At 38.0% G+C, this 18894-nt stretch overlaps 1 protein-coding gene across 3 annotated transcripts in view; it reads right to left on the reverse strand.

Moving 5' to 3' along the window:
- LOC122539800 (F-box/LRR-repeat protein 20) overlaps positions 1–18894 on the reverse strand; it is a 136684-nt gene that overhangs the window by 74270 nt on the left and 43520 nt on the right. For 2 of the 3 annotated variants that reach the window (XM_043674861.1, XM_043674863.1), the window contains exon 2: positions 15699–15760. In XM_043674861.1, the coding sequence (XP_043530796.1) occupies positions 15699–15760 (62 nt within the window). Of the gene's footprint in view, positions 1–15306; positions 15396–15698; positions 15761–18894 lie in introns of those variants that run through there. The other variant, XM_043674862.1, reaches the window with a different exon arrangement.

The raw sequence follows: 18894 nt of genomic DNA on the forward strand, positions 1-18894 counted from the left end.
TCTTGGAAGTGCAGGGTCAGATTAGAAGAAGTCAGCATGGAGTTAGTCAGGGGAGATCATGCCTGACAAACCTGCTAGAAGCCTTTGAAGAGGTAACAAGGAGGTTAGACCAGGGAAACCCAGTGGATGCTATCTATGGAGACTTCCAAAAGGCCTTTGAAGGGGTGCCTCACGGGAGGTTGCTGAGTAAGGTGAGGGCCCATGGTGCTTGAGGTGAGCTACTGGCATGGATTGAGGATTGGCTGTCTGACAGAAGGCAGAAATTCGGGATAAAAAGGTTATTTTTCAGAATGGCAGTTAGTGACAAGTGGTGACCGGCAGGGTTCAGTCTTGGAGCCGCAGCTGTTCACTTTAATATATTAATGATCTGGATGAAGAAACCGGAGGCATTTTGGCTAAGCTCACCAATGATACGAAGTTAGGCAGACAGGCAGGTAATTCTGAGGAGGTGGGGAGGGTGCAGAAAGATTTAGACAGTTAAGGAGTGGTCCAGGAAATGGCTGATGAAATTCAACGTGAGCAAATGAGAGGTCTTGCACTTCGGAAAAAAACACAGGCATGGATTATTTTCTAAACGGTGAGAACATTCACAAACCAGAGTACAAACGGATCTGGGAGTGCTAGTCCAGGATTTTCTAAATGTTTACTTGCAGGTTGAGTCCGTGGTTAAGAAAGCAAATATAAAACATTGTCATTTATCTCAAGAGGGTTGGAATATAAAAGCAGCAATGTGCTACTGAGACTTTGTAAAGCTCTAGTTAGGCCCCATTTAGAAACTGTGTCCAATGTTGGGCCCCACACCTCAGGAAGGACATACTGGCAATGCACCGTGTCCAGCAGAGATTCACACAGATGATCCCTGGAATGGTACGGCCTATCGTACGATGAATGGCTGAGGATCCTAGAATTGTATTCATTAGAGTTTAGAAGGTTGAGGGGACATCTAATAGAAACTTAGAAGAGAATGCATTGCTAAGAAAGGGTGGACACTGGGAATTTGTTACCGTCAAATGGGGAGACTAAGACCTGTGGGCACAGCCTTAGAATTAGAGGGAGTTAATTTAGAACTGGAATGAGGAGACATTTCTTCAGCTAGAGAGTGATGGTCCTGTGGAATTCATTGCCATAGAGCATAATTGAGGCTGGTACATTAAAACGTATTCAAGGCAGAGATTGATAAATTCTTGATCTCGCAAGGAATTAAAGGCTATGGGGAGAGTGGGGGTAAGTGAAGTTGAAATGCCCATCAGCCACGACTGAATGGTGGAGAGCACTTGATGGGCCAAATGAACTTACTTCCACTGTGTCTTATGGTCTTATTATTGAATCGAGCCTGACCATTATACATACTTATATACTGTATATACTACCTAAGCTGAAATATTGGTACAGAATAGAGGTAGTCAGTGTGCAAAGAGCATTGCCTTTCATAAAAAGGTATTCAAAAAATGACCGATTACTCAAATGAATGAGCATCATATCTTATTGTATGAACTGAGAAATGTACTAGACAATACCCCATCCACGCAACCCCCCAAAAACAGTTATTGTTTTATCTCTTTGCTGTCTGCAGTCTTCATTTGTGCCTACAACTTATTTTATTGGTGTACACAGGTCATGGCCAGTTGATTAAGCCTTCTACTAATATGAAAATGTGTATGTCAGTTCGGAAATACAATGAAAAAAATGTACTGTACTCTACAGGATCTCCTAGTGGCAAGACCCTGAAACTACTTCATGGCAGCTGGCACTGAAACAATGAATGGGAATGGGTAAAATAAAAATTTAAAAAAGTAAGCTTTGTGCAAAATGAAGGAAAAAGTCATAACAATAAGCAAGATAAGCAAACAGTAAGTGCATTTTCTAAGACAGTTTTTATATGTTGCTATGTATTTACCAAAGTTCTCCTGTTTAACTTAGCACCGACATCTAATTCAGCATCAAATAATCTTGATGTTCGTCTCAAGTTACATTGGTTTCCCAATTTGTTATTTAATAGGCCTCCCTGCAATTAGATCACCAAGACCATTACCAATTGCAACATTCTCGGAACCACAGAGGGCCGTGAGATAGCACTACATGTTACAAAGGCTTACTCAACTTTTGGATAAAGCAGTCTTCAATTTACATTAATTGCCATAGATTCCAAATATTTTAGCTGGTTAGGATAACAAATAGCTCACCAAATAGAATGGGCTCTAAGAGTTGACACCAGTTTTTTGGCTTCAACACCCTTGCATTGGAAAGTTGAACAGTGTTAATGGATCTGCTGTGTATCACGAGCACGTTCACTTACACCTCATGTTTGCTCACCTTAGTGGTGCATTTAGTAGCTATGCCATGCTACAGACTGTAGTGAGGTGACAACTCTTAGCTTTTTCTGTTCCAATATCACAACGATACAGTGTGCTGAATGTGCATTTTGCAATGTATAAAAAATGCCAGCATCTTCTGACCCAGAAAGTTCTACAAACTGATACAGGTTCTTTAGTAATAATCTGTATAAAGTGAATTGCAGCATTAAAGATGTTGTGATCCAAAAAGAGTGTATTTGTATTTACAACACGGAGAAATTTATAGTAAACTTACACCTACCAAGCTCAAATGCAGCATTAAAAGAGGCCCATCGGGATGAGTCGATAGATATCACTAATTTAGTGTAGTTAGCAAAAAAAAAGTATTATTTTTCCTCCACTTCTTCTCACAATGTTCTCCTGGTTATGTTGGAGGATGGGCAATTTGCTTTAAGACACTCATATTTCCAAAAAGTATAAACATCTGATAGTCCAGTGAGTAGGTCTCTCAGGTCAGTCAACAGCACCGACAAATGTAAACAAAAAGATGATTCCTCAGCATCTTTGAAGAGGTGCCACTATTTAACGTTGATTTTCCCAATGGCCACCTAAGTGTGCTTAGAGTTCGTTTTATCAAAAAGGTATTAATTTTCATTACTTTAGGATATTGCAAAGTACTTTACAGACAAATAATTATCAGAAAAAAAGTTACTGTTGGAAATGTAGGCAACTGAACAGTCAGTTGTGCACAGTAAGCTCCCGCACAAAGTGACCAGATTTCTTTTCCCTCCCAAACATGCTGCTCAAATGAATAAATACTGGCCAGAACTTGAGAAAATTTCACTGGCTTGTCTTCAAATAATGCCTCAGCATCCTTATATCCATCAAATGGGGCAAACTGTGATCGGGTTTAACATTTCATCCAAAAACACTTTGCTTGCTAGCTTGGGATGTAATGCAATGTCAATCCCATGTTCAACAAACAAACAAAACCATGCATGCAAAAAAAATTTTTTTGAGCAGTTTTACAGAGATTCAGTCAGTGGACATTAACAGACAAGCACCATAAGTAATTTTGGAATCATGTCTGAGTCACAGATACAAAAGGAGAGCCAACTCATACAGTAAGGAGTCTGAGATAACTAACTTTCCCAAAGCAATGCCAACAGGCAAGCAGATGAAAACCTGTGTCAAGAATGACAAGATGAAACAAAATTTGTCCCACTATTTTGTAGTTTGGTAAGTACTATTGTACTCTTGACAATTGTTAGCAAAATAACAAAAGGCTAAGACCATTACAAAATTTTACCATTGTTGCTTACCTCATATTGTAATCACACTTATCCAGACTTCAGTTACAGAAAAGAAAATATCCTAAAACTCTCGGGGAGAATTAAATTAAAAGCAATTTCATCAGGTTTGTCTGTATTTGTTTACAATGCAAGGCTAACAGAATGGTTCTTTCCCATCCCCACTCCAACACTGTACAAAACTGAATCAGTGCAACAATTTTTCCATCAACAGTAAAACCAGAGGGGGAAAAAAAATATTCTAACGCAAGTATCCAAAACCAAGGTCTGACTACAAAGTAGGATCTGGTAAGTTGATTACTATGATCTATCCTTGTGTCGTGGAGAAAGAAAATAGTTTCACCTCCCTGGAAACAACCCCAAGGGGTGAAAATTCCTCCAAGGTATACTACAATGGTGCATCAAGTCCCTTCACCATTAAAGACCAGCATTTTTGTCATATGCTTAAACTCTGTCGGAAAACAGTGAGCCAACCGTGTGGGGGAAAAAGAAAAAAAAAAGTGTTAGAAGTTTCTTAGGCAACAATGCCTTCCCTTCTATTCATTTGAATGAGCTATAGAATCTCGAAATGGTTACAGCACAGATGGCCACCTGACTCTGACTCTTGGAGACCATGCTGACTCACTATCTGCAAGCACATTTTCGATAATTTTCCTTCCTTGCATCATCCCTGTAGTACTACGAATGTTCTCCCTTCAAAATGATTATCCCATCCCTTTTGAAAGCCACAATTGGACATGCTTTAACTAACTTGTTTTAATCAATGCATTAAGATCACAACCAGTTGCAATACACTTTTCCTCATCCCATCTTTGACAAAAGAAAATCTACTTCATTGTGTATAATTCTCTACTCTTCCAGCGACAAGAGTAGGTTTTGAGCAACTATCAAATCTCTTCTCAATTAATTTTGAATCTAAAAGGCTAATTACTGCTTTGGAAAACCTAAGGGAGGGCTAATTAGTGAAATGCTGTGGCAATGTTTTTAAAAATAAAATAACTGTGTAGATCAATGTGCATTTTATAAAATGCTGGCGCAATTTTCGTCAATATCTGGCAACTTCAATAAGCTGGGTAGTCAAGCCAAACCATTGGTCAATCAGAAAACATTGATTTCTCAGTGATGGCAGACAGGTTCAGTGCCATGGTATACAAATGGAATTAATGACTATGCCAATTCTTCAATTCATTAAGGGCAATGTTTTACAGTACTGCTGACACAGGAAGCAGCTTTAAGAGATCTCTTGCATCTTGAAGCACTCAGAAGTTTGAATGGCAGATGCTATAACCATCAAGCCCTAGTCACCAACCGCCCCTGCCAACTGCAGTCCAATTAAAGTGGAGTTTGATGGGATAAGAGCTTGTTAGCATTCAGTTGTTGGAATTATACAAGAGCATCCTTTTCTGACAAAAAGATGTCAGCATGAATCTCATTAAATTGTTAGTTTTGTGACCATTGCATCACAAGATTAAAAGACAGAAAATATAGCTCCGATTAGCAAGAAATTGAGAAGCTGCACAATGAGATCAACCTGATGCTTATGCCTAACAGTTAAAATTAATTAATCCTGAATTAATTCTACCATAATACCTTGAAATTTCTCTACGGTAAAGGCCAGCAGATTTAATTCATCTTTGGCCACCTTAGCTGATCCAAATTACTGAAGGAATTTGGATATCTATTCAGATTCTCAAAAAAAAATTTATAAAAAAGTGAAATTATCCTTACATTTGGGATTTATAAAACTAGATGAACAGCAGTTTACTGATTTAGCATATCTAAAACATGAAACAAATACTAAGGCAGTAAAAAGGTCTTAGCTCAGGAATTTAGTCCAAATAAAATGGCACAGTCCATACCCAGCAGCAGGCAATGTAAGGTATCAATCATAAAACATGAATTCTCAAGTACCATAAATACTCATATATAGGTAGAGGTTTGAATTCCATTCTTTTAGGCTGAAATTAGCGGATTGATTTATATGCAAGTTATTGTTTGAGGGGATGAAATTCATGCTTGGCATTAGTCAAAAAAACAAACAAGAGCCAGACCTCTACATAAAATAATAAACAAGGAAAAAGAATTATAGCTGCTATTGAATATTTATCTATGAAATAACTGTCTCCATTGTGCCTGCTACAGCAGAACAGTACTGTAATACCATATACCAGTTACCAGTACCATAAAGTGCATGTAAGTGCACACATACATACAAATGTTAACAGGCATACCAGCAGGTGGTCAGGCTATCTACTGGGGGTTATTTGTACAACACAATTCATGAAATAAAAGCAGAGGAGCAGTAAAAAAATGCTTGATCATACTTTATTTTAAAAACCACATGAAAAACTTAATATACGATAAACACATCACATCAAAAAACTGATATTCACAGCAAAAAACTTCTCACTGCAAATCAAATATTATGAGATAACTGCTTAAAACAAAAAGTTACCAGTACATACAAAAGTCCATTAGAATGCTTTAAAATCATTGTCCTCATCAGTTGCATTACTGTTTAATTCATTCCAGTCATCCAGGTCAAGCATATCGTCGTATGGATCATCTTCATCTGCACTCTCAAAGGGATAATCAATTGAGTTGTCATCATTTCCATCTGACCATGAAGTCATCCTTTATACCATCTAAAGCATTAGAAATTCCACATTTTTTTTTTGAAGGCTTTCAGTTTTCATCTCCTTCCAGAACAAGAATCCACTCACACATGGTTGCAAGTAATGGAGCATGCATGTTGCCACCCTTTGTGAAGCTTTTTATCCCCTTCTTGCATCCAAGTGCCCCATTTCTTCTGTACTAAATCCTTAAAAAGGTTTATTCATGCTAACATCCAGTGGCTGCACCATCCTTGGAAGACCTCCAGGAATCACTGCAATGTCAGTATTGTTAGTTCAAGGTTCACTGATAATACTTTTCAAATCTGTGATATGAACATATCCCAAACCAGTAAGCTTTTTCCCTTTAAGTCCACCTGGTCGCATATTCCAGACCTCCCTAATCCAAGTCTTGTAGCCACCTTAGTTTATCCAGCGTTTTTCATGGACAAGGACAACAAAGCCATTTTGGAAATTTTTGTTTGGGCAGACTTTTCCACTTAAAAAAATTACTATAGGCTTTAACTTTGTTCCATCTGCCATACAACCAAGTACCACACTGAATCGGCTCCTTTCACGGCCAGTAGTCTTAACCAAGTCTTTGCTCCAATCTTGTCCACAGTTCTGGTACCTGGCATAGCAAAGTTCATTGGTGTTTTGTCCATATTGCCAATGCACGAGAGCCTGTACCCGTTTTTCTTCCAATTCTGATTACAAAGCAATGGAACTGTATTAACTTGTCATTAAGTTCTGCTGGTAGGCAGAAAAGCAAGTTTGTCCAACATCTAAGCACTAAATCATACCTTTCATAAACTACTGCACTATCCAGCAGTGGCTTTGGAATCAGTGACTCCATCTTTTATGGGCTTCATTTTTGGCGTATATTCTTATACGCTATCGAGACACTATGCTTCCATTCTGACGACACTGAATTACCCAGTCAACAATCTTTTCTTCTGGGCATGGCCACTTGTTCAGCTTTCCTCAGCTGGCATACTTCTGTTTTGGCACAGCCTTTAACTGCGTGGCTTTTTTCCTCCAATCTCGGACAAGTTATTTTAGAAACAGAACTCCTTTGCAGCTATGCTATTGTTATTCTTCTCTACAACTTCAGTAACTTTTAGTTTAAACCGTGCTGCATAGTTGTTCCTTCATGATGCCATTTTGTCAGAAAAATTTGGGGGAGTTTTACGAGAAGTTCAAAGCACAATTGTATGTGACAACTATTGCTAAGAAACTGAGGTAACAGCGGGAAGACAAGGTCTAGGGCTGCCATAGGGTACCAGAGATATTTGCATGCACAGTTCAAATGTAAGTAACGATATACAATATATAGTTATCAACATTCAATTTAACAATTTGAAAATCGCATTGTGCAAGTATATACTGGTGCACTTAATGTGAATGCACAGGTATTGAATCAAAAATGTGCCAATCATGCCCTTTTAGGCTGCATATATGGTCAGGAAGAGATCCCTGAAAAGCTAGGTAAAAACAATGACTGCAGATGCTGGAAACCAGATTCTGGATTAGTGGTGCTGGAAGAGCACAGCAGTTCAGGCAGCATCCGAGGAGCAGTAAAATCGACGTTTCGGGCAAAAGCCCAGCATCACTAATCCAGAACCTGAAAAACTAGGGTCTGCTTAAACACGAGGCATCTGAAAAATACCATATTTTTTGGCCAAAATAAGGTGGCGACTTGTGTATAGGTTGACCTCATGTGCAAGTATATACAGTAGTTTAACATTGCAAAGGTCACCCAAAATCACAAGTAAAATAATTTCTGAATCGCAGTTCTGGCAATGATTTATTTCTGAAATAGAAACTTAGCTTTTGCCTTCATTGCACGATCAAATTGCTGATCCAATTTAAACTAGAGTCCTGCTTCAATCTGACTGAAATACCGAAAGAAATTTATTTTTAAAATGGCCTGTTAGAAAACAGTTACAGCACTATGTCAAAAGATGCTTTGTCAATTCATAGGAAAATAACAATGTTTCCAAAAGGCGGTGCTGGGCTTTGTAAGGGAATTTATGGAAAGATGACCAAAAGCTTGGCTTCAGTGATAGCATTTAAGGCGGTGCTTTGCTTTTGAAAAAAAAAACATTGACAGAATTCCATGAAGTTGACTCAGATGAATCCAAAGGCTCTGCTATCAGTTGGGGAAAGGAAAGGTGCAAGTATTCAGGTCATTGCTAAAAATCAGAAATATTGGGAGAGGTTTTAAAATTAAAAAAAAAACGTTCCCACCATTTTACGCACATCCTTAAAAAAAAAATGTATAACAATGAAGCTTTTAGTTGTAGTTCATTACTCCTTTTAAAGAACGAGTACTGCTATTTTATTCACATGATTTCTACCACACTCCAGTGTCTTTGAAAAGGGAAAACATTTCATCTCCACTACTACTTCTCAGTCTTTAGAAGCCATTACAAGCGTAAACAATGACTGGGATAAGGAATATTAGCATCTGGGACACTGACAAAATATGAACGAGTGTTAGTAAGAGGCTCGGGGGGGGGGGGAACTTTTGCACCAGAACTATTTCAGCTGTGTCAGTAGATATAATCCTGGACAATGACAATGTGCTCAGATCAGAGTTCGAATGTAAGCAACAATTTAATTTTTAAAAATTAAAGTTTCAAAACGTTTCATCAATATACTGGGCACAAACTTTTCACAGACATAACTGAATGGATACCAGACAAACAGCAAAACTAAGGTTTTCACATGAAAAATCAAACACTCCTAAAACCGAATTACAACCAAGCTTTTGCCTGCACACTATTCTGCAACAAATTTTAAAAATTTGATTGTGGATTTGGTTGGCGCTGGCAAGGCCAGCATTTATTGCCCATTTCTAACTGCCTACGGGGTAGTTAAGAATCATTCAAAATTGTTGAGAGTCTTGAGTCACATGCAGGCCATAACAGATAAGAACAGCAGTTTCCCTCCGTAAAAATGGGTATTAGTGAACTGGAGTCAGTCATACAACACAAACAGACCCTTCAGTCTAACTCATCTGTGAGAGACATCCCAATCTGATCTAGTCTCATTTGCCAGCATTTGGCCCATACCCCTCTTAAACCCTTCCTATTCATATACCCATCCAGATGGGTTTTAAATGTTGTAATTGTAAATGGGTTTTAATCCTGCTCACCAATTATCCCTAATTTCAGGGATCTGGCACTTCAAATTTAGAATAATTCTCATCCTCATGTTTAAATTATTAATGCCAAGATCTTTTCCACCTGTCTACAGCTGCTCTGATCCTACAGTGATCCCCACCATGTATATTCCATTTCTTTAGTGCAGACTCAAAATGTCATTTGTCTTTTGATTGTATCTGAGACAGTGACCACAGCTGCCTGGGTTCCATGTGCCGAATTACCTCCTTTAACCTTGGTGTCTTCATACCTTTCTCTTGTTCTATGTTCTACAGCCCAGCTCTTTGACTAAGCTTTTGGTCACTGCATTATTCTTTCAATTTTTTTTTTGAGCGTGCGTCTCTCAGAAGAATCAAGGGATACATTCTCTACTTTAAAAAAAAATACAAATGCAAGTTGTTGGCGATAGCAAACATCTCATATCAGGCAACCCTACACATTTGCTCTGTCTCATCAGTTCAACATGCCTTTACAAATACTTCAAATTTCAGAAGCAGTGAATGTTTTCCAACACTGCAATAGTTACTAGGACACACAACAAAACATAGAAAGGTATTAAGTTGGCATTGCTTGCAGTACAGTGCCAGACCTAGACTCATTACCTTCCCATCTAGAATTGCCAGCTCAGAGTGCATTTGTGAACATTCAGCCCATGACCTCTTTTAATCCACCACCCTGCCTCCAGCATTCATCTAACATCATCCTGTTCACCTTCACAATACAATGCATTTTCAATTCAATTCTGAAGTGAACAAATTTGAATCAGATTGGATATTTCTCAACTTCAGTCAAACTACTCTTAGCCCTCTCCTTTCCCTTTGTAAAAAAGGAGTAAAGAGGAGTTAACACAAAACCTTAAAGAGCACCAAAATGTTTAATGTCCCAATGAACTTTCTACATGATTGCTCACATCAGATCACTAGATGTCAATCCAGGAGTGTTGACAAGCACAGCCCTTATTTCTGATGGAAAGTGGATTTATCTGCAAGTCAACAGGCTTAAAAAAAAATGCAATGACAAAAAGACTGATTAAAGTCAGCATTTCCATATAACCAACAACACAATGCAATATGCATAAAGAATATAAAAAATAGAAAGGAGCAGATGTAGGCTTGATTGAGCTTGATGGAGCTTGATGTCATTTAGATTATGATCAGATACTGAACCCTCAATGCTACTTCCCTGTAGCTCCCAAAACAGTGGTTTAACTATCCATTACAACAGAGTTTTAAAAGAAATCACAACACCACATTATAGTCCACGTTATTTGGCAGAACTAGCTTTCAGATCACTGCTCCTTCATCAGGTAGCTGTGGAACAGGTCCATCAGACAGAAGAATTATAGCAAAAGATTACAAATGTCATGCAACTGAAGATATATATTCAACAATCCTAGATTGCTGTTAAGTCTTTCATCTCTTAGAATGGGTTGCAGATTTTGGTTCATTAATATGTAAATCCCAGAGCTTGTTGAAGTCACATTCTCAAGACAATTTAAGGTTTTAAAATAAAGTGACATCTCAGCTCAGACAATGTATTAAAGATGCCATGTTAGAGTCTGTGTATCCCCAAATCTTGAGTCAGACAGGTTCTATTTCCAAAAGTAGGAATTTATAAAATATTACATGGATTGACTGCCTGCAGATTGTGAGCTTTTTGAGCAAAACAGAATGCATCTGCAAATATAAATTTTGCAAATGCAAATTCACCCCATAGATGTGTGTGTGCACGTGCCTGAGAGAGACAGCAAGTGAGTGTGTGCACGAGTGTGTAAGTGCACATGAGACAGTGTGTTTGCAGGTGTGTACATGCTTGGTAAGTGAGACAGAGTGCATAGGTGAGAGTGTGGGAGATATGCATGAGAGGGGGTCTGCATGTGCATGTGAAAGAGGGTACAGTGTAGTGGGGTCACCTCTAGTGTGACATGAACCCAAGGTCCCGGTTGAGGCCACCCTCACAGGTTCAAAAACTGGTTCGGAACCCATAAGAATGGCCTCAACCGGGACCTTGGATTCATGTCACACTACAGATGATCCCACTACACTGTACCCTCTTTCACACACACAAACCCTCTCAGTGTGCACACTCACAAGTCTATGGGGTGAATCTGCATAATTTATATATATTCACAGATACATTCAATTTTGCTCAAAAATGCACAATCTGCAGGCAGCAATCTATGTAATACTTTATAAATTCCTACTTTGAAAAAAGAACCAGTCTGACTCAAGATTGAGATACAGACAAACTCTAACGTGACAACTTTAATGCATTGACTGAGCGGAGATGTCACTTTTTTTAAATAAAACCTTAAGTGATCTTGAGAATGTGACTTCAAAGTAGTTCTGGGATTTACATAGAATGGGTTGTAGGTTTTGATTCATTACTAAGAGATGAAAGACTTAACAACAATCTAGGTTTGTTAAATATATAATTTCAGTTGCATGACAGTTGTAATCTTTTGCTATAAATACTGTTTATGATCTTGCTCCACAGCTACTTGATGAAGGAGCAGCGTTCCGAAAGCTAGTGTCTCCAAATAAACCTGTTGGACATTAACCTGGTGTTACGTGACTTTTAAACTTTGTCCACCCCCAGAACAACGCTGGGTCCTCCACATCATATTACAACATAGTCAAAGACTCAGTTCTGAGATGGAGAACTCAGATTCTCAACACTCAATAATATTTCATGTTTTCCTTGCATTAAATGAGTCATGCATTTTTCTGAAACTGTGCCCTTTAGTTTTAGGTTCCCAGTGGGGCAACATATTCTCAGTATCTCTATGTAGTGTTTGGAATGCAATTTGGCTAAGTAGATCACTTCGAGTACATGTTCCCTAATTTGGGGCTGTTAATCTGGTCCAGTGAGGGAGTCCTGGCTTACAGATATAAAACAGGAGTCTCATGGATTCTGTTCACTCTTGGGACTAGCCCCGAGCTAGCTGGTCAGAGCCCACATACTGTGCACGTGTAAATAAAGAAAGAGTGACCTGGTGATGGGATACTGGCCTCTGTGGAATCATTTCACTATATTTGAAGAATTTCTTGATGTTATGTCTCAATACAATCACTTCACAAATTCCAATAAATTTGATCTAAACTGCTTTAAATCTTTCCTCATAAGACAATCTTCTTTCAAAAATCAACTTACTGAACCTTCACTAAACTGCATCCAATGCAAGGATATCCCTACTTATGCAAAACATGTGCGCAGTTCCCATGGTGTGCTTTCACCAGTACAGTGTACAGTTGTAGAAGGCCTTTCTACTCTTATAATCCATCCCCTGTTAGAAAAGGTGAACACTTAATTTGCCTTCCCAATTACTACATGCTAAATTTTTCTATTTTACACGAGAACATTCCAACGCCTTTTGTACATCATTCTGCAGTTTTCTTCCAATTTATATTCTGCTGACCAAAATGCTAACCTCATCTTCAAGTTAGGGTCCACCTGCCAAATGTTTTACTCATTCACTTAGCCCATAATAATATATGTATGTTCGGTCTTCGTGCCTGATCAGAAGCAGCCCATTTCTAGTTGGGACAGCAACTTTTGAATGATATATAAAAACCCGAGCAAGATGGCATTAGGAATACAGGCTGGTTTTATTTTCCATTCCTTACTCCCCCTCGAAGATGTGCAATTTTGTTTATTCATTCCGAGTGCCGGTGACAAAACCAGCATTTGTTAAAGGTGGTGGTCAGTCACCTTCTGCGCAGTCTAGAGGTTTACTAACAATATCAAAGGATAAATAAGAATAAACACTGATTTGGTTCTGAAATCACAATAGGCCAGATTGTGTAGAGATTTCCACCTCTTGGTAATATTAGTAAGGCAGACAGGTCAGATAGAAATCAAATAGTTGTGCATTCACCAATATAGATTCTCGCTTTTTATTCCAGATTTATTTAATTAACTGAATTTAAATTGCTTCACTGGAGGAGTGGAGGGATTGAACTCATGTCTCAAGCTCATTAGTCTAGCTCGATGGATTCGGCCCATAATATAACCACTACACTGCTGCTCCCATTGTTTGCTCAGAATTTAACAGACAGAACAACTGAGCAGCATTTGAAGGTAGGGAAATCATATGCTTACTACACTATGACACAAGATTACAATTACACTGCTGCTTATGGCCCAACTTATTTATAAAACAGCATGTTTGTGATCAAAGCTATTGTGCTTACATTGTGTACATTCCACAATGCCCACAGTCCAATAGCTTTTAAGTTACAAAATACTTCTTAGGACTTTTCCACTAACTAAAATGTTTAAAATTACATTGTTTCCTGCATATTTGAATAATCATCTTAATTCAATTCTGTTTCCTGCCCAAATTATTTTTGGCAATTGGCAAAGTACAGGAGAAAAGAAAGCAAGAAAGGCATTTAGAAACAAATTTCAAACAGATTGAATAGTGGCTCTTTAAATTCACAGTTTCTAAGCATGACTTCCCCAGTACAAAAACACAAAAGGAGTTTGCTACTACTGTTAATATGGAACAAAAATCTCTTTTTTTTTAAAGACTTCAGAAATAAAGCTATCAAACCTATTCCTCATTTGCCACTCTCTGGTGATCAGAGCAAACCTCTTATTTTCCCATTTTCTAGACTAAGTTACCTTTCTAGCTGCACTGTCCTTGGGTCACTCAATCCTGGCTTCTTCCAAAAAGAAAACATTTCCATAACTACTTTGCATATCAAGGTCCTCCGTTATTTAGTAGCCACTTTATAGGCAAACATAAATGATCAACAGTGGGAAGAACAGGGACTAATTAATTGGTACGGAGTGGTGGTGAACAAAAATGTTGAGAGTACTTCTCTGCTGTTTTTTGAACCTGGACATGGAATCTTCAAAGTCATGTCAACCACTAGAAACGAAGGCGCAACCTCAACTTATTTTCAAGTTTAAGTCAAAGAACAAAACTTCAAGAAAATGTAGTTGTTTGCAATTGAGTGCCATTGCAAATTAGATTCTGTTTTATAGATCTTAAAGTATTTCAAACAAAATATGTACCATTCCAATAACTGCATCAACAGCGCCAAGTCTTCAGGTTTATAAGTTAAAGGGTAAAATGAAAGTAGTGTCAAACATTGCCATTTTGTAAATCTCAAATCAGTACTTTGGATGAAATCTTTGCTGAAGCAGCTTTTCATATTCCAAAATAACTTTTATGAACACAACATTGAATAAAAAGAACCAGAAATTAAGTATTTTTAAAATGGTATTAAAAAGTGTAACATAAATAGCTTAAAAGAAAAGTAGGTGATTAATGTGATGAGTCAATAGTTTCAGCATTCAAGCACTAGCTATCTTAACCAAAGGCAATTTTAATTCAATTTGGGTCTCAAAAGCAAGTCAGGATTTGCCCAACCTGACATGGTCAGATTTTGGGACCATCTGCTCTATCAGGGAGAAAAATAATGGCATAGCATAACAGACCTAATCCCACATCTGGCAAACTTCATTATCCATGGTCAACCACACAGCAAAATTAATGATAAATGAACTAAAATAAATTACAGTGTAGAGAAGCAACTTTGTTGGTGACATTTTCTCAAAAATGAAACAGCTGGGCACCACTCTCAGGGCATTTCAGAATGATGGAAGAAATATTTTGAGCCACTTTGGAAATAAAAAAAAGGGCAAACAAGTCACATTGCAAGTTTACGAAAAGCAGCATCAGAGAAACCACATCAGGAAATGATTTTGCTGAGGACTGGCAAAATTCTGAAGGTATTTAAATATCTATTACAAATCGTTCAGAACTATTACATTGTGAAAAGAAAAAGCACAAAATACCTGCCAGGAAGTATGACTGGAACTCCAGACCTAAATCTGTGGTCTTTAGCAGCAATAAGCATACATGCCAGAGTTTTGTCGTTTGCTGCTCATTTTAAACTTTAATAATTCCTACCTTCCGAAAGTAGTCTTCAATTTTAAGAAGAGTGATACCATGAAGAAACTTTCCAATAATCCTATCGGTAACATGAAAAACACGCTCTTCTAGAGGGGAGGAATTACAGAAAAGCCGAAAGGCTGAGTTCCGTGAAAACTGCATACTCATGGTTCAAATGAGATAGTCTTAACGTAAAAATTGGTGATAATTTCTTCTGCTTTGAGTCATAGCTTAAACTTTAAAGTTATGCTGCCAATGTGCACTTTGTGGAAACATGTTTATAGTATTTCAACATAACGAATTTGTACATGTGCCAAATTTGACCATTTAAGAATTTGTTTTACTTTTTATTCTATAATCTTGACAGCAAAAAGGTTCCTTCACTGACGTTCAATTTATGTTATTCTTACCGGAGAAGCAGTTCCTTTGGGAGTTTTTTGTTTATCACAGCTTCATCGTTGCTCGAGAACATCTAGAAAACAGAAGGCTAGTGTTAGAACACGCCAGGAGCAAAACAAAATTCAAACAACAATAACAAGAATGGAAACAAATGTGGAGGCTCCATTCTCTACTCACTGCTGGGTGAGGTAGCAGCCATTGGGAATGGGGAGTATGGAATTGATAGCAACCATTTCAAACAAGGGCCAGTCAGCTGTCCCGCAGACATCAGCAACAGCAGCCAAGCATTGAAACTATTATGTGAATGGCAAATTTGAATCATTACCTCATCAACCCCTGATCAAGATTAAGAGGAAAAAGTTCTGAAAAAAAAGAAAATTCAGCTGTTGCACAAAACAGAAAATATGTAGCTCAGCAATAGGGAAGCTTAGGAGTAATCCTGGCTTTCAGTTTCCCAGGTCTCATCTGGGCTATCTTGTTTGTCAGTTGAAAAGAAAATTACAAAGTACCGATCCTATCTCCTAATCCTCACTCCTTCAGAGAAGAAATTACATATTGGGATAGGCAATGTATGAAGCTAAAATGATTAATTTTTTGATACAAATGCACCTACAGTTAAATGTGGTGCCAGAGAATAGTAGTTCACACTCTCCTCCCCTAGTTCTGCGCCGTGCCAATTATAACTGCCAACGTTGTGTAGGATACTCCAATTGAAAGCTAGATTTATAAAAAATACATGCTACATCTTCCTTGGTAGTTTTCCAAGTCTGCATGCATGGCAGAGAACAAAGACCTTCAGAACTCAAAGACGACTAGCTCAAATACTTTTTGTTAAACATGAACTATGTTACAACTGAACAAGTACGAATCCCTTCATTGGTGATTTTGACTCGATTTGTTCGATCAACACAGTTAGCAGACAGCTATCATTGAAATGAGTTAGCAGGGAAGCCAATGCCATTCAAAAATATTTAATTGAAAATTTTGACTGTTCAGTCAGCAATTTGGGAGCAAATATTAAAAAAAGGTGTTGACAGCAGTAACTCATTTAAGTTATTTATTTTTGTGTATTTACAGTTTAAGAAAAATAAACGAGCCCATTTCAATTTTTCAGCGTTTTGAACTCAAAACTAAGACTCAGCAGACTTCTGAAAGGTCATGCTGTACATTGTGGAATACAACTCCCAACATGCTTCTCAGTGCAACTTCCAATCTGACTCTCACAAAGTTTGCTTTGAACCAGAGGGGGCCTCTACAATACACCATTAATTGTTTTGTGACAAGTCAAACAATCATGCAGAAAGATATTAAAAGGCTGTTGCAACAACATCTGCAATATGCAACAGTACAGTCCACCTTCAAGCCACAACACAATGACATCTGTAAAGTGATTAATGAATAATGCATATATTGAATGAACTCCAAGTGCAAATGAAAACAAAGAATGCAGGGATCCAAACCAATGAAATGAATATCAGTTTTGGTCTCATGAGACCAAAACTAAGTGCAGAACAGATCCACCCCAAGAAAATAAAAATAGCAAGGAGGAAGAGGAGTGTTAACAAAGTTACTTCGTCAATTCTTGCACCTGTCTGCACAAAAGGGCAGCAAACAGGTTGCTAACGTCTTATAATCACAAAGATTGAGCGAGAAGGGAAGAAAATCCTTATCCATGATGCCTATGTTTCATGAATGAATTGTATTACAAATGTATACCACCCTTTAAAAAAAATTCTGGGTTACTTACCCAGTAAAACTTCATTTAGAAAACAATGGCTCTAGGCATTTTATTTGGTAACAAAGTACTATCGAATAGAGATTTTTGTTTTTTAAACTCCTTTCCCTAACTCCAAATCGTTTTAGTTTTTTTTTCTACTTGTCTTTACTTTGAACAAAAACCCCTCACTAAATTTCATCTCTCCTCCCTCTGAATCTACCAGAGACTCAGTGAAGTATTTTCTTTTACTTCTGACCTAAAATAGCAAGGGTACTAAACTTCACATCAGTGAAAGTAGATACAATTATAAAATCTGTTGAGAGTACCCAACATCAGACTAACAACTCAATGATGTGCTGCAGTTTATAACAGAGGCACTTGTTACACATTAACACTGCTAAAGTCTTACAAGTCAGACATTAGATTTCAGCTCCTGGTTAACTTGAAAATTAGACAAATATCTCCAAACTAGACAATACACTTGTTTAGTTCCTCTTTATTACAGAGCAAAATGACAATTTAAGAATGAGATGCTTTACTTCTGGTCTCCATTTCAACATTCAAGAAACTCAGGGTTCACAAACCACTCCTAATGCCTTAGTTGCTAAAACTATTTTCCACAACGAGTCGGTAAACAAACTGATAATGCTCTCAAAAGCTGAAGCAAAAGAAACAACAAAAGCAATTGCAGTTGTGACACTTCAAATATCTGATACGGCCATTATCTTGTCAACCACAACAGGTGAATAAAACTACAATACGACATCTGGCACACAGATTGCAAAACCCACTAAAAAAAGTTTCAGCTCACCTTAAGCAGGTTGTACAAAACATCTGGGGTGTGCAGTGTCAGCAGGAGAAGATAAAAGGTAGGGAGGAGGGACTTGGAGGAGGGGCGTTGGAAATGTGATAGGAGGAAAGAGGTCAAGGTGAGGGTGATAGGTCGGAGTAGGATGGAGGCGGAGAGGTCAAGAAGAAGACTGCAGGTCAGGAGGGACAAAACATCTGACCTAGACGAGTAACAAACACTTGTTGTCAGCCACCAGATACAGTATTTCTGCTACTTGACCGAAAACCGTTCAGTTCACTCGCATGAGAATCAGTAACCAAGGGACAGATCTGAGACATTTAAGGGAAATAAACTTCATAAGAGAAGAGGAGCAGTTTCTTCCCTCTCTCATGACAAAGGGTGATGGAGCATATTCAAAACCAACATGTAGCAGAGAATTGATTTCAAATAAACCTGTTGGACTATAATCTGGTGTTGTGCGATTTCTGACTTTGCCCACCCCATTCCAACACCAGCACCTCCACAACATGCTTCCAAAACAGCTTTGGAGATTGATTAAAAAAAAAGGTGGTTGTGGGTACATCCGATTGAAATATAAAATTGAGAGGACAAATAGAGTGTATAGAAACTTGATTAGGCTGAGCTCATAACCAGGGGCTTCAATTTAAGGCAAGAGGAAATAGTTTTCAAAGGGGATTCA

This window comes from Chiloscyllium plagiosum, chromosome 33 (assembly GCF_004010195.1).
Source record: "Chiloscyllium plagiosum isolate BGI_BamShark_2017 chromosome 33, ASM401019v2, whole genome shotgun sequence".
In the NCBI taxonomy this organism is placed as follows: domain Eukaryota; kingdom Metazoa; phylum Chordata; class Chondrichthyes; order Orectolobiformes; family Hemiscylliidae; genus Chiloscyllium; species Chiloscyllium plagiosum.